Source organism: Engraulis encrasicolus, chromosome 14 (assembly GCF_034702125.1).
Source record: "Engraulis encrasicolus isolate BLACKSEA-1 chromosome 14, IST_EnEncr_1.0, whole genome shotgun sequence".
Classification (NCBI taxonomy): domain Eukaryota; kingdom Metazoa; phylum Chordata; class Actinopteri; order Clupeiformes; family Engraulidae; genus Engraulis; species Engraulis encrasicolus.
The window spans coordinates 32,396,501-32,413,547 of NC_085870.1; the positions used below are offsets into that span (position 1 = coordinate 32,396,501).

At 42.1% G+C, this 17,047-nt stretch overlaps 1 protein-coding gene across 1 annotated transcript; it reads right to left on the reverse strand.

The window, feature by feature from the left end:
* Positions 1-12,399: 12,399 nt before the first annotated feature.
* Positions 12,400-16,409, reverse strand: LOC134463454 (uncharacterized). The gene is made up of 5 exons (XM_063216651.1): positions 16,179-16,409; positions 14,985-15,207; positions 14,012-14,211; positions 13,098-13,247; positions 12,400-12,747 (listed from the first exon to the last, which is right to left on the reverse strand). Exons 1-5 carry the CDS (start codon positions 16,272-16,274, stop codon positions 12,400-12,402), a joined length of 1,017 nt encoding a protein of 338 aa, XP_063072721.1. The 5' UTR covers positions 16,275-16,409.
* Between the last annotated feature and the right edge of the window lie 638 nt (positions 16,410-17,047).

The following is a 17,047-nucleotide window of genomic DNA, read 5'->3' on the forward strand; positions in this document are numbered from 1 at the left end:
CAGACATGGAAGACAAATGCTGTGGATGACAGACAATATTCTGTATCTGGTGAACAAAAACCCATCTCCCAACAGTTTGCCAGATGTAGAACAGTGTCCAGGTGAACGGTGGATACATGTCCAAGGCAACAATCAAGAAAAAGATCAAGAACATTCAGGAACACTTCACCATAGGAAATACAGAGGGTTCACTAAAAGATGTAAATTATTGATTGCATCAGAAATAGCAATACCAGATTTGGCTTTGCCAAACAACATCTTAAAAAGACTGTATAGGTCTTGAGCTACATCCTATGGACAGAGGAGACAAAAATCATCCTATACAAGGGTAATGGGAAGAAAGGAGTATAGATAAGGGAAGGAAATGCTCATGATTCAAAGCATACCACCCAATCAGTGACTCCTGGTGGTGATAGTGGCATGGTGTGGGCATGCATATCTGTCAATACTAATTTCCGCTTGTATTTATTGATGATGAGGACTACCGACAAAAGCCACAGGATGAATTCTGAAGATTTTCAGGCTATATTATCATGTCATATTAAACCTAATGGTTCTGAACTCATTGGACAATGCTTCACAGTGCAGATGGACAATGACCCAAAGCTTCATCTTTTTTTTTTTTTTTTTTTTTTTTTTTTTTTTACTACTTTACTTTACTTTATTTGTTCAGGACATTGCACATTAATGAACATATACATACATGTACATATATGTAAACATGCCAGATTGTAGCCCAAGGGCTAATTTCCATCTGGTGTCCAATAGGCAGGCTAGATGTTTACAAGCAATAGACTTTAAGATAAAACAGACTGTTAGTAACAAAAGAAATAAAACCCACTATACAAGCAAAAGGCATGCATGTAAATAAAAGGAAAAGAGAAAAGAAAAAGGTCCCAAAAAATAGGGCCATGTGTTATGTGAGTGTGTGTGCGTGTGTGCGTGTACGCTATGTAGAGGCTCAGACCATCAGTGTGAACATGTTTGTTGGGCTCGAAGCCACTTTTTATACTCCATCTTAAAGGTGGCTAAAGAGGGACATTCCCTTATATGCAGAGGAATAGAGTTCCATAATATGCCGCCTTTAGTAGATAATGCATTTTGACTGAAGGAGGTTTTCCTGAAAGGAATCTCTACATCTTTATTGACCACTGCTCGAGTTACTCGTGTTTGACGATATTTTATAAAATCCTGTAAACAAGGTGGCGCCAGGCCATGCAAAGTCTTATAAAGAAGACAGCTATAGGAGAATTTACAGAAATTGTCAAAACTCAATAGGTTGTACTTATCTAAAATGTTACAATGATGGTATGAAAGAGGTTTTTTATCTAAAATTTTAAGTGCTTTTTTAAATAAACTCTCCACTGGTTTGAGAGTAGTGGATCCCACCATGGACCAGCTAGTAATGCAATAGCTTAGGTGAGAAAATATCATTGCATGCAAGTATGTCAGAGCAGCACTATTTGACATAGCACCTCTTATGTGCCTGAAGTTGTAGAGATTAAATTTTATTTTTTTTGTTATCATTTTTATATGTTTTTTAAAAGAAAGATTGGAGTCTAGAATGAAAGACATCTGAAAGACACTAAACCATTTCTACCCCAAAAAAGTGGAATATTATTCAATGGCCCAGTCAATCACCTCACCTGAGTATGGTTGAACAAGCATTACACTTGCTGTTGGCAAAATGGAAGGGAAAATACCCTAAGAATAAGCAGGAACTGAAGACTGTTGCAATAGAGCTCACTATAGCATCACCAGGGATAAAACCCAGTGTCTATTGATGTCTATGGATTGCAAATTACAGGCTGTAACTGACTGGAAAGTATTTGCAACCAAATAATTAAAAATTGAAAGTTTGATGTATAAATACTAGACTGTCCAATTACTTTTGGTCCCTTAAAAATTGGGTGGCACTGATAGAAAATGTCATAATTCCTTCACAGTTCACTCGATTTGGACGCAAACAGTGTTTGCCAAACACCCCCATATTAAATCTGAAAGTCTGCTGTTAATGTACATCTCGTTTGTTTCATTTCAAATCCATTGGGATGGTGTACAGCACCAAAAAGATGAAAATTGTGCAGATGTCCAAATATTTATGGCCCTAACTGTATATAACCGTTTAAATTTGTTGTTCACTCACAAAAAATCTAAATACAGCCATTAATGTTTGAACATGTACCCACAAAAGTGAGTACACCCCAGGCTAAAATCCTGTAGAGAAGGGGCCGTGTTGACCCGAAACGTCTCGAAATGAAAAGGGATTAAAAGGGGAGGTCATCGGTGTGAGTTTCCACCGTTCTTTACATGTATGCCATTGCCCACTGATCTGGAGATTAAGAGGCACTAATCTAGCCATAGAAAACCATGGAGCCATGAAAACATTGAATTAATAGCCTACTATTAAATGTGCACTGTGTAACATAGTAGTTTATCTCCAAAACTAATGCTGCCCATTCACAAATGTTACCTTTTTCATAAATACTTACAACCTCAATCAAATTCTATTCATTTCGACTTCTCCATGCTGCCATTTTGAATTTCCAGAAATAGGCATTTTCATCTGCAAAACATCCAGTACTTTGGTCATGCTCATACATATTAGTTTATTACTCAGTAAATATCCATGAAAAGATCAAATTTAGTTATAGGCTGCACAGTTTCAGTGAGCAGCATAGTTACAATAATCTGGCCACAATCCTACACAGTGCAGCTTTAATGGCTATTAATTCAACAGACATAGTCAAAACATTGTTTCTAACAGTTTTGGAGCTAGTTATCCTATCTATTAATATCAATTCCCTTCACCACAGTATTATACAGCACGTAACTGTATAGAATCAACACATGTTGTCCAACTCTGCAAATTAAATGGTTAATGAATAGGCCTATATATTATATTACCAATATTCGCTAACCTGTCTTGACCCACATATGAACTTAACTGCCATCCCATTTCTAATACTCTTTAATGATACTCTACTCTACTCTAACCCATTGGGTTCAATATGTTATCGGTCCACCTTTTGCCGCGATTACAGCTTCAACTCATCTGGGAAGGCTGTCCACAAGGTCGAGGAGTGTGTTTACAGGGATTTTTGACCAATTTTCCAAAAGCGCATCAGAGAGGTCACACACGGCCTGGTTCTCAGTCTCCGCTCCAATTCATCCCAGAGAAGTTCTATTGGGTTCAGGTAGAGACTCTGCGCAGGCCAGTCAAGTTCATCTATAGTTGTCCTTGTCTTTATGGACCTTTACATGTTTGGAAGTGGAAGGGGCGTGCTAATAATTGTTCCCACAAGGTTGGGAGCATGGAATTGTGACAGAATCTCATGAAATCAGCATCAGGATACCAAAACATTGTGGATAATTCCATGCTCCCAACCTTGTGGGGACAACCTTTTGGAAATCACCTTTGGGATGAATTAGAGCAGAGACTGAGAGCTAAGCCTTCTCGACCAACATCAGAGTGTAACCTCACCAATGCCCTTTTGGGAAGAATGATGGAAAAATCCTATAAACACTAGCCACACCTTCAGCGTTGCTACTAGTCAGGACAAGAGCAATGCAAGTACTTTCTGCGCCCCAGAAAAATTGGGAACTCCTACCACCTTGTCGGGAAGGAAACAACCATTTGCAAACCAAGGGAGGTGGGTCGACCATGCCATTTGGGAAATGTTAATCGTTATGCTGTCGGTCAGACCAAGTCTCGAAGAGATTTGAAAGTCAACGATAATCAGGCCAATAAACACAGCCTTCCCAGATGAGTTGAAGTTGTAACAGCTGCAAAGTGTGGACAAATATCATAATTTAACCCTCTGGTTCAGGAATGGGATGGCAGTTAAGTTCATATACAGTAGCCTATGTGAGGCGAGCCAAGACAGGATAGCAAATACTGTGAAAGCACACGTGCGTCATGCTGCCTGAATAACCCATTTTGTGGTTTAAAAAAAGGACAGTCAAAAGGTTATCTTGGGCTCATGTGAGAACATGTGTCGTCATCCTCTGTTCTCATAAACCCTCAGAACTGAGACCTCTTAACCTACTGGCCTTAGCATTGAACCTGTCAATAGTTAACTGTCAAACATCCAGGCCCAGCCCCAAAGATGATTTAGCATTTCTCTTTAACGAAATCCAAAATATTTTTTTAACATAAACATAACTAGCATGTAGGCGTACATAAAGTTACTGATTCACAGGGCAACTTTTTGAGCAATGTTTCTGTCCAACGACACTATATTATTTGGAATGTTTATCACTGCAACACTTTTATAGAACTTGGATAAGCAGTAGACAACTTTTGTTAATCATTCTGTCATACAATTAACAGTCAATCATGTTGCTGCCCAGTGACAATATCCAAAAAGTTACCCTTTGCATAAACACTTTGGTTTTGACCATCACTATTTGAGTAAAACCACTGCCGTAATTTTAAAAACAACTTTGGTTAATGAGTGTTTTTAAGAGATTTTTTTTCTGTTGTAATGGAACCAAGACTTATAAAAGGTACCTAGCGTGCTGAGTGAGACAAAATGAGCTCCGGTGCCCTTTGAAGAGGCATTATCCATCAAGAAGCATTTGGTTCATCATTAAATAGGAAAGTGCTTACAGTAGCCTGCAACAGGTGCCAGACATTCCTGCCTGTTAAATCCCTGGCACGGTAAGAGCACGCTGTGCGGTGGCTGCCTGACACTTTACAGACATGGCAGAAGACCACGTGAAAATGAAGTCCGTTAGAGTAAAAGTCGAAGTAAGCTTTGTTGTCCATTTGCTCACGTGCCGTACTTGACATACAAAGAGAACAAAATTACTGGTAAGTGTCTCAGTGTCTCATGTGTAGAAATGACAAGAGATTCTAGTGCAAGAAAGGACAACATTCATGTGCACAGACACTCTTACCATTGACCCATTAGGCCTACATTCGTTCATTATGTTGGTGAATATTTCTTTAAAAAAAAAAAACTGGGGCAAACAGTGTGGATGTGTCAGAATATGTATGCTGATGGAAGAAGAAGAAGAAGAAGAAGAAGAAGAAGAAGAAGAAGAAGAAGAAGAAGAAGAAGAAGAAGAAGAAGAAGAAGAAGAAGAAGAAAGACAGCTTTGTTGGGAGTGAGTTAGGAAGAGTTAGGTAGGTAAATATCAGCCTGCCTGATGATGACATTTTTTGGAAGAAATGATTATTATACCACCACAGTCTGGGATTATTCAGTGGCTGTTTTTGGAATAGGGTGTAAACCAAGGATTATAGAGATAGGATGGTTTACTTACGTCATCAGAGCGTAGTAGGCCTACGGCATGGCCGCGAGGGCAGTCACTTTCTTCTACGGTCAACACTGGAGGCGTGGTAAAGTGCAATGTCACTACCGCCAGGGTTGGAGTGTTGAACAGGTCATAGAACACAGTGAATTTCTGTCAGCGGTAATGTGATGCCAGGGTCTGGTGTGTGTAAGTAATCTAGCTGCTGAGTTTTGAATGTATTGTAGACGGTTAATCAATTTCAGAGATGTTCTTCTCATTTTTGGACTGAATTAAAAAAAACATTTCCAGAGTGGGGTGCCCACCTGGGAAACTCCCATTTTTATTGTGACACAGCACTCCAAAGCACACAATGCAAGCAACAAAATTGCATTTATGCCTCACGCATGTAAAGGGGAAGCCCCGAACGGTGCTCAAGTGAGAGGAGCGGCGGTATGGTACCATGCTCAAGGTACCTCAGTCATGGAGGAGGATGGGGGAGAGCACTCAATAATAACTCCGTCCACCAACCTGGCAGGTCGGCAATCAAACCAGCAACATTTGGGCTGCAAGCCTGCACTCTAACCGCTTACCCATGACTGCAGACCTCTCACTGAAGAAAAGGCCAGGAGGAGGGGATATCACCCACTCCAATGCAGAATCCTAAGATCCTCCAATACCAACCACCACAGCTCCACCCAAGACTACTAAGAAGGAGCAGCAAGCTGCACGTGATGGAACGTGAGGAGTGCACGTTTGCAGAGAAAGATTATGAAACAAGGCTGGTAATGAGAGCCATGCGGGACTCTGGGGGTCTCTGGAAAGCTGTAACCAACTCTCATCACCCCCTCCGTGCACCCACTTCTCAGTAAACACGCCGCTCCCTGCACACCCCCACAGTCAAACCAACATGGCTGGAGAGACGGAGAGAGGGGTTTCTTTGTAGCAGCCCATCACGGTTCCCTTCTGGCCCGCTGCGAGTCCAGTTCAGCCCTCAGCCACTCCGGGTGGAGAAACTGGGGGCCCGCCTCTCGATCCCGAACCTAAAGCCCTAGGACCCACACAGGACATGGTGCAAGGTCAGGGTCTGCTCACCACGCCATCACATTCCACCTGTTTGGTTTAATAAAGGAAGGGTAGGAGTGGGAGAATGGAGCGAAGACACGCACGCAGTTGGGGTTTTTACGAAAAGTACAGTACAATACATCAGGCCAAAGTTCTGGGTATTCTGTATGTGAGAGGGGGATGAGAGACAGGGACAAAAAAATAAACCTAGGAAAGCAGCGTAAGATATCTTCACAGGTGGTGTCTACCTTACTTATATAATTCACAGAGGGGATGCCAGGGGCGAAGAGGCCCTTGAAGATGTGTGGATTTCAATACAAAATGCCCTGAGAATGCATTGTATGTGAAATTGAATGTTTTCATGGCAATTTGATTATTAACCCCTTAAGACACGACTTTATACATTTGTTGTTATCTGTATGGTAATGACCAAGTAATGACTACCTAGAAATGCACTCAGAGAGTGCAGCCCTCTGCCAAGGAAGCTGTTTGATAGAACATTTGACTATGTTACCCCCTATTTTTTTGCCCAATGTTTTGCCTAATTTCTGCCTTGTTTTTGTGGAGTTAGAAACTGGAATGTTGAAATTCGTTCTGTCCTGCAATTTTGAAGAATCTTTTAAAAAATAATTTTCTTGTTCCTTTTGTCATTTCCAACAACTCCACAAAAATTCACCAAAATCTGTGCATAATGCTTTGAGTTATCCTGCTGACAGACAGACAAAGAAACAGACAGACTGACAAACAAACCAACTCAACTGAAAACATTATCTCCTTGGCATTGGTAACAATCTCCTTGGCAGAGGTAATCATTTTGCTTTAACATGGTTGTATTTGCTGAATTGTGTGCTAGAGATACATCACTTGTAGGTATTTGTTTCCATGTCTCCAAAATCCATGGATCATGTTGGACATCATAACATGCTGTCAGACATGTCATTGAATCACAAAACATTTATTTTCTTGTAATGTTATCTTCCACTCCAGGAAAACAGCCTAAAACCAGCTCGAATTCCTGTCAGGGTGCCTCTTTTTGCGTAAACATACACTGAAATGCAAACACGCTTCCCCAAAGGCCTTGATCTGTATACCCAGAGAGCAATGCTCCTCTTCAAAGCCACACTCAACAACAACAAAACAAAACAAACAAACAGAGCAGCGCCACCGGCAAAAACACCTTGTTTCCTGAGCATGTCGGACAATCATGGCTGTTGAAGATTTGTGTACACAATGGCAGCTTTTTCATTCTATATATATATATATATCATGGGCTTTTTGCCTTTATTTTTGACAGTACAGTGGAAGAGAGACAGGAAATGAGTAGAGAGAGAGAGACAAGGAAGGATTAGCAAATAACCCAGGCCAGAATCGAACCTGGGTCGCCGGCATCTTAACCCAGTTCCCTACCATTACGCCACGGCAGGGCTGCTTTTCCATACTGTATGTCCATACATGACGGATTGTATTGTTGTTGTCTTTTTTTGGACAAGGTCACTTAAGGATGTATAGGTTAGGTTGTACACAAGTATGCCACTCATACACATTGTGCAAGTAGGCCTACATAATTATAACACAAAGGACTCATGCCAACTTTGTACAGATTTTGTCTTCACAATGTAGTATTCCTTCCTGTATTGTTTCTGACTGTGGACCTGAGGCAGGGGATTTCACTAATTACTCGATGTAGTCAGCTCGTCTAACTAATTTGTCAGGATTAGTTGGTCTTAGAAAATATTTGTCAGGAGAGAATAGTTGGCAGGGTTTTTACATTCCGAAGCCAGAATCTCCACCCACAGTGAAATAAAAACAAAAACAGAGCTGTCATTTTATTTGAACTGCCAGAGACTGTTCATCAGTGTTCAACAGAGGTCAGTGACACTCACAGGGGAGCAGTGATGTCAAAGGTACTCACACACTCAACCTTAGTGGAAGCACTGATACTACTATTTAAACATACTTCGCTAGTTTAGATTTTGTTTGGGTGGGTGCGGGTGGGTGTGTGGGTGGGGGGGGGGGGGGGGGGGTATGGGTACAGGGGACATGAGTGATTTGTTTATTGGTTTTATGTGTATTTTCATTTTGTTTTTGACTGCTGCTTTACTTTATTATTCTATTGTATATTATTTAATTTTAATGTCAGGGACAACAGATGAAAGGTAGCCTAAGGCTAAATCTGGTGCAGTGCATGGAATGGAAACATTTATGTATTAATTGTACATGGTCCTAATAAACTTGATTGATTGATTGATAGTTGAAATGCAGCCTTTCAGGAAAGTACAGACTCAAAAAATACACAAGAAGTATATGGTATTAGTGTTATAGTGTTAATAGTTCCATATAAAAATAAGCATCCTGGTGGACTTGACACCATTTGCAATCACACCAGTTCAGTTTAAAAAAAAAGAAAAGTTTTTTAAAGAATGATGGCAGTTGACTCGTATTATGAGATGCTCACATCATAACAAGACAAACCGAAAATGAACCGCTTGGAATGCAGGGGTTAGAGGTTACAAGAGAGACGGTCTATCGGTCTCTTAGTTAGAACTCCGAAAATCTTTGATTACAGGTGATGTGTCTGTTGGCCTACTGAAGCTAGCCTGTGTTTTGAAGCCAGGGTGAGCAAAATGCTTCTTTACTTAATGCTGTTAATGATTGTCTCTGAAGTTGTGACTGGAATGATGTATATGGGGATTGATCATAGAGAAAATCACGTAGAGATGTTCAGTACATGGGAAGATGGATCCTGAAGAGATATCTGCTCTCTACTCACAAATTAAAAAAAAAACACACACAAATGTAAGGTAGCATTAGTTCATGGGTTTGGTAAATGAGTGAGATTTCCAGAATTGTGCGTTATGTGTCAAGTATAAACAATCAAGAACAGCTGTAAAAAAGCTAGAAAATAGAAAAACCTGAAACTCAAGAATTTCAACTACATCTACATGTTTCCATGCCTCTTCTCATTGCCATTAGCATTAAAGACCATGTTGTGAAGAACATTTATCTGTGGTGTGTGACCACGTACCATTTTCAGTGTTTGCTATTTCAGCCCCCCAAAATGCAGAATCTAGAGGTCACCTTCTCACACAACTTCCCACTGACCCTCGAGTCTCCAACCGCAAGTGAGTCCAGGGACTGGACCTCAAGAGGGGGTCCGGGCATGTTATTGCGTCCAGCAGGCCATAGGACTTCCAACCAGGCTGGAACCCCATGTCCTTACCAGACCTCAAGCTGAGAGGCTTCACCAGAGGGGCCTTCATGGGGAAGATGGAGGGAGTGGACTACTTAAAGGTTCACTGTGTGAAAATTCCCTTTCCCTCGTACACAAACTTGCTAGGACTGGAAAGTGATGACACAATAACTGTGGCCAGGGGAAGGACAAAGGGGTCAGTTGTCCCGGGCCCAGGGAGAGTGGTTCCCATTAGATTGCATGAGTGTGTGTTGGGTGGGTGCGGGTGGGGGTACAGGGGACATTAGTGATTTGTTTATTGGTTTTATGTGCATTTCATTTTGTTTTTGACTGCTGATTTACTTTATTATTCTATTGTATATTATTTAATTTTAATGTCAGGGACAAATATGTTATGACAAGATAAGAATTGACAACTGTCCAGTGATTAACCCATTGTGTCCTGGAGCGACATACACGCTGCAATAAGGTTCTTCAGATTTGAGCTGTTTTATTAAAATTGTGGATATGTTAGAGCTGAATGAACACATTCTAGTGCAAAATGAAGGTTCTAGCTTCTAAATACAACTTTTTTCATGCTTTTATGTGCTTCGGAGGCTGTAATATTTCGGTTTTAATAGGGAGAGGGCACCTTTTCCCAAGGGCTTAGGCTAACATGGGTTAAAGGGCATTAGTATGTAAGAAAATCACAGATTTGTTGTGTGGTCCTTTCCACACTTCAGTTCTCAAATATCGTATCACCAGATAATACGACATTCAATAGGCCTAGGTTACATCTTACACTGAGGAGACATTTACATATCTCTTTTACACAAATTTCCCACACCCTTGAATAAACACGCTTTCCATCAAAATCAGTCTTTTCATTTATAGCCTATAGCTAGCATGGTTGTTCTAAAATTGACAAGTCAAGTTGACAAGTCAAATCAAGTCAGCTTTTATTGTCACTTTCTTCATATGCACAAGACATACAAGGAAAAATGAAATTGTGTTTTCTCTCTATACCATGCAGGACAAAACATAGGCTACAAAACTGACATTTTACAGACTGACATAAAGTGCAAGACAGGACAGGACCGGTAACAGTGATGGACTGGTACAATAGTGGTCAATAGTAGGCCTAAATACAGTATAAATGAACATTTAACATTGAACATGTAAAGAGATAAAGATATAATATAGTAAAGTATAGAAAAATGATTTCGCTGATGAGTGAGAGGAGGACACTGATAGGCTACTGAAAAAAAACATCAACATCATTACTTTGCACAGTGCATACATTCTCTTCAACTTACTTCCATCAGATGGGCCTTTAAAATGGAGGCCGGCCAACACCACTCCAACTGGTCAAGCCTCAGAACTGCATCCAGATGAAGGGGCATTGATAGACCTGCAGGGGGCGGTAGTAATCAGTGTGTCTGAGATGACCTAACGAAGAGAACCAACCAGAAGTGTATGTAGGCTGTGCAAATGAGGCCTAAGACAACAGACATGACTCAGGCTAAAAATGACCACACGTGTACCTTTGTGACTCTGTTGTAGCAATGTTTGCTTCATGTCTGTCGTGACAGGGCCAGTGTGAAGCGGTCAGCTTGTTGAAAGTTTGTTGACAGGTCACTTAGTCATGTAGGCTACTCTGTGCTGAGGTCAGAGAGCTGATGGCCAAACAGCGGAGAGGAATGACCACAAAGAAATAACTATAATTTCCAAGCCATCAACATCTTATTGAAGTTGAACAACATTGATTAAAATATCCTTAAAAAGGCCCAAATAAAGAAATCAAACTTTACTTGCACTTGTGTTTTATACAATGCTGCTTCCCTCCGTTGTTAAATGGAAGTACTGTACTACATACCTTCACTCAAATCACTTCTTTGTTCAAGTCATATCATGTCCTAAATGACTTGTGTATGCCCCACATGTTGCCCAAAACGTCTTCACGGGGACAAAAAAGTTCCAAACTAACTAACTTACTACTGATATGCCGTTATGACCAAAAGTGAAGTGAAAGGAAGGGCAGGCGCTGTGGGTGTGTGTGTGTGCGTGGTTTTTTTATGGCTTTTCTGCCTCTATTTTTGAGAGGACAGGAGGAGAGACAGGAAATGAGTGGGGAGAGACCTGGGTCGGAATCGAACCCAGGTCACCGGCGTAGTAACCCAGTGTTAATGCACCTTGTCCATGAGGATCCAGGTTCAAATCCGGCCTAGGTCATGTCCAGTGTTGTTGAGTAACGCATTACACAATAAATGACTGTAATGCATTGCTTTTTGTTGTAAAGCAGTAATGTAATGCAATACAGGGGGAAAGCTGCAATATGCACTTGTTACAATGCTAGTAGGTGAGACTCATTATAATCACAACTGGTTTACCATCTCATCAAGTACGGGACATAGCCAGCATAACTCAGGACTAACAAGTGACATAGTTTGAATCCACACACAATAAATATTGTGTACTTCAAATCAAATTCGTTGAAACATTTTATTACAATATAAAACACACAAGTATCACACGACACATTCAACGGATGCTGCCTGAACAATTGCTCTGATTTTTCGTGGTTGCTTTGTTCTTTCGAAGTTTGGTTTCACGTGGGTCTTTTAGCTGCCTTATGTTTTTTAATCATTATCATTACTTAGCACCTTATTTTTATCCCATTATGTTTATTATGATATGACAAAGTTTTTAAAATATTTTTTTCCCCATTCATTTAAATTCACTGCACTATATAATGCAGACAATGTGTATGTAGGTCTACAATTGTATAACCTCGGCTTGGGCCAATACAGATAGACAAGTTTTTGACATATTTATGGAGGTAAAAAAAAACAGACCGACAGTCACACAAAGCCCTTGTTTTGCTCTGCTGAGTGAGTGAGTGAGTGAGTGATGGTCAATGTTAGACACTAGGCAGCTGCAAAACTGGGACAGTCTGCCGGTGAGTCACTGGTCACGCTGCAGTAGCCATGGGGCAGCGCGGTGAGCAGCACCTGGGGCTCCCCGTCCCCTCTGGCGAACACCGGCGCCTGGGACTCCATGGGCGAGGAGGAGAGGAAGGGGGCTAGGCCTCCCACGTTGCCCCACCACCAGGCCTCCCTCCTCAGGGCGTGGCGCCGGCCTCGGGGCCCCTCCGCCAGCCTCTCCCTCAGCACCTGCACCACCCACAGGGCCGCGTGGAACAAAGGCAGCCCCACCAGACTGAAGCCCACGGAGCTGAGCACCGCGATGCCCGGGTGGCTACCGAAGTCCAGCACCTTGGGAAGGAAGGAAGGAAGGAAGGAAGGAAGTAAGTAAGGTGCTTTTTACAATTTGATCAAGCTAGTCTAGGATTATGAGGAGACACAGAATAAAGTAGAAACAAAATACAATAAAATGTACGTTAAAGTAAAGGAAGTATATACTAAGGATGGTGTTAAGTATAAAATAATAGAATAAAACCTTGTAGGCATACGTAGGATTACAAGTAGAGAAATCTATACTGTACATCTATATATACACAGAATAAATGAGAAACAAAATAAAATAAAATAAAATGTAAGTACGTCAAAGTAAAGAAAGTATACTAAGCACAGTATTAAGTATAAAATAATGGTAATGATAAAACCTTGTAGACGTACGGCTGGCCGTTCATGTTGGTGAAGCCAGCGAGCCAGAAGAAGATGGCGAAGAGCAGGTAGAGGAGGCCGGCCACCAGCAGGTAGGCGTAGTGGTACAGGTGCACAGGTGAGGAGGACACCAACACCTCCAGGAACACCTGCAAGGAGACAAGGAGCTTAATTGGCACATGCAGAGAATCATAGTGTCCAGTACGGGGGGATCATTCATTTTGAATTACTTTGTAATTCACGAATGGTCTGATTACGCTTCTCTTTCTGTCATCTACCAGACGAACTTAGGAGCTTAATAACATAGTATGTCATGAACGTCAACTGTCAGCGATTGGTCACCACTCATTTCAAACCAGAGCTGAGCTCACTCCTCCCACCCAAATGCTCCAGGGCATCGAGGATCCAGACCAAAAATGAATTACAAAGTAATTAATGTGGTCTGGTAAAACTAGGCTAAGGTGCAATAGCACTTTAAATTAAAAAAGTGCCATGGGTTGTTTGTTTGGGGACTATAAACTGTGTGCAAGAGAACATGTACTACGTGACTGTGTGGTGGTGATGGTTGTGCTGAAATTTCACCAGCATTTGGCTGGTTTTGCTGGTGTTAATTTAGAGGCATGCTTGTATCAAAGATTCTTTTAATTCTAACATTCTGCATTTAGATCGTCTCTGCCTGTATGTAATGTAGAGAACATGGGGGTATTGGGGTTTAAATGTGCATGCAGGGAAGTCGGCAGGGGGACAAAGGGGTCAGTTGTTTCGGTCCCAGGGAAAGGGGGGACCCAGAATTGGGTCTTCATTATACTATAGGCTATGTATTGAATTGGGGGGTGGCTTTTAGATGGTTTTATCTCGGGCCAATCCAAAGCTTCCAGTGGACCCTGTGCACGTCATGTGTTGTAATGCAGACCTGCAGGGCGTTGACCACATGCAGGTTGATGCTGAAGGGCTTGATGGGGTGGCGGGACATGGGGTAGTTGACGCTCCAGTAGAGGACGGAGACGTTGAGGGAGAAGGAGCCCACCAGGACCAGGAGCAGCCACTGCAGGCGGAGGGCCGCCGAAAGGGAGGCAGGCAGGCGCAACAAGGCCCACTGCTCGCCACCACCCCCTGGTGGAGAGGAGAGAGAACTGTGGACTTTAGTAGAGGTCAGTGTACTTGGCCTTTTAACCCTTTTGAGAGTCTACTATGACCTGGGTTTTTTTTTTACCACAATTGTAATGATTAAGTCTTAATCTGCAACTTTGTGCATTTTAGTTTAGTGTATTTCAAAGGAGATCAGTGTACTTTGGCTTTAATCTGTTCATACACAGTCTCTTTTATAAGCTTGGTGTTACCAAAATAGTAATAACCAACTACTTATGTCATGTCAAAATTGATATGTCATTTTTCACGCAACATGGAGTGGGATCCCTGGCGAGCCTATCTACACTTAAGCGCCACACATGATGAACAATGGGATGGATGGATCTATGAACAGGTCTAGATTCCGGCCCATGGGGGCCTCAGGTGCCAAGGTGCCAGGCTTTACTGGCCCCAGTCCACCCCAGCATCATAATGCCTTTCTCCAAATGAACCAGCCAGGCAGCATAGTGTAGCCCATGTACACTGTTCACAAAAAAAGTGTTACAAATATTTGGGATTCAGGTGAAATGTCAGGATGAACCTTTAAAGAAATGTTCAAATTCAATTGTTCAAATCCTGAATCTCATATTCAAGCAGAGGCACAGTGGCTGATACATTACACTAATTCACTTTCCATTAATTAACTCTCACATATTTTTACTGAAAGCCAAATATCCTATCAATGATATCTGAGCATTTCCCACCTCCAGTCTAGAGGACATACAGTAGGTCTACTCTGTGAAGGCTTCAATACACACCTTTAACTTCTGTGCTGCAAAATCGCCTGATAAGGAACGACGCTGCAGAGAGGTTCACCAGTGCAGTGAAGTAGTACAATGCCAGCACACAGTAGGCCAGGTGGCTCAGGAGAATGAGCCATTTGGGTGTATTGAAGAGTAGAGCGGAGTGAATACACCAGGCCAGAGTGTAGAGGAACGCAAGGACACGATACAGGAGCCAGACCCATGGACGGATGTGCCACTGACAACAGGGATGAGAAAAAGAGTAAGGAGATATGAGAAGGGATCCCCCCCCCCTTTTGATAAAGAAAACTGCACTAGAACAACTGTACAATGGCTTTGTGCAGAATCGCAGTGTTATCATATCCAAAATATTTCGGAAATGTTTTGAGAGTGCAGTATGTCTAGGGTATTTTTCGTGTGTGCAAAGAACTTCTTTCACTGCCTGGAAATGTATACTGCAGTAGGTGTAATGCTACAGTAAACCTGCAGTTTCTATAGCACAACACTTGCAGGCATAGGCGTAGCCAGGGGTGGGCCTGGGCCCGCCCACTTGACATCCAAGCCCACCCCATTCACACTTGACAGTCAACTGTTGCCTCATTGAACTATAATTAATGGCATAGCACTGAGCGATAATTAATCATTTTGTCAAAAGTCTGGTTCATCTTCTGTGATTTCTATGATTTTTTTCAATTTCAAAGTATCATTTTTGAGCACGATATTATATATCTACCAATACGCTGTCGGGTTGGGCCCGTCTGATTTTTTCTGGGCCCACCTGTTTTATTATTTCTGCCTACGCCCCTGCTTGCAGGGTGGGAACACAAAGACCTTTACGGTAGCAATCGCAGTTAACCCTATCTAAAAACAATTTCCTATATATATATATAAAAGACTGACATGGCCTAATATTGTTATGGAATTTGATATGGAATCAGAAGATTGCAGGTTCAAATCCCATTCATAGCCTACCATCAGTGCCCTTGATATGTAAACATACAGTACATTGCCCCAGGGGTTGTAACCAATACCCTGTACCTAAAGAAGATATTTTTCAAATAAAAGCATCAACTAAAATGTCATGTAGCCTACTGTTTTGCATTGCACAATTCATACAGCTGAGTACACATGAGCCTACAGAATTATGAGTCTCTGTTATTAGTCCAGTTGTCAATCCCTTGCTACTGATTATCAATGTGCAGCACTCACCCGAGGTTCAAGCAGGAGCTCAGGTGAAGACGGGGAGAGAGAGAGCTTCTTGGCCTGCAGCTCGTTTCTAAAACTCTGGCCCCAGTCGGCTCCCATCGGATCCAGCCACGGCTCGCCTATTCTGGGTCAAGAGGATTAAAACTATGCGGCAAGTTCTCCTGGCTACCGCGCCAACACAGCCTTACTGTTCTGCTAGAGGCGCCAGCCCAGAAGGGCATATAGTGTGGAGGAAATCTTTACAAAACTCCTCAGTGATTTGTTCTCTCCTCTGTTTGGATTGGCATGTCCAGCAGCCAGTGGTGTGCGATTAGGTTTCGCACTGATCTCCAAAAAGTAGGTTTTCTCCTTCGCAGAAAGTGCACAGACGTCACCCAACTGTAATCGAGGGCAGTAGACTACAAGCCCACAGGGCGAAAGAGTGTACCAAGTCTCGCAGTTCACCGCCAGCCAGAGGAGACGGTGGAGTTAATGTGTCTGTCGTGACTCTGCTGAGCTCCGGACCGAAACAGAGCAGCACTTTATGTCAACGGCCCACAACAACATAATCATGTTATAGCAGAGATGCATAATTGTTTACATGTGAACTGAGGTTGACAAGGATGGATGGATGGTGGCCTGGTAAACTAGTAAAGGTGGATTCCCTGTGAAAGGGACCCCTGATACACTGACCACCTCTCACGGCCATATATCACTCCACAGAATCCAAAGCCAGTTCATAGGGTTTTCCAACACAAACTGACAAGTTTTTAAATCCTCAATGTGCATATTGAATTTGTCAACCGGAGAAAAACAGGTATTGGTTGAGCTCAGGCATGGAGTTACTTGAAAGTGTTTGCAAGGACCATGACATGGGAGAGGGGTGGACACGG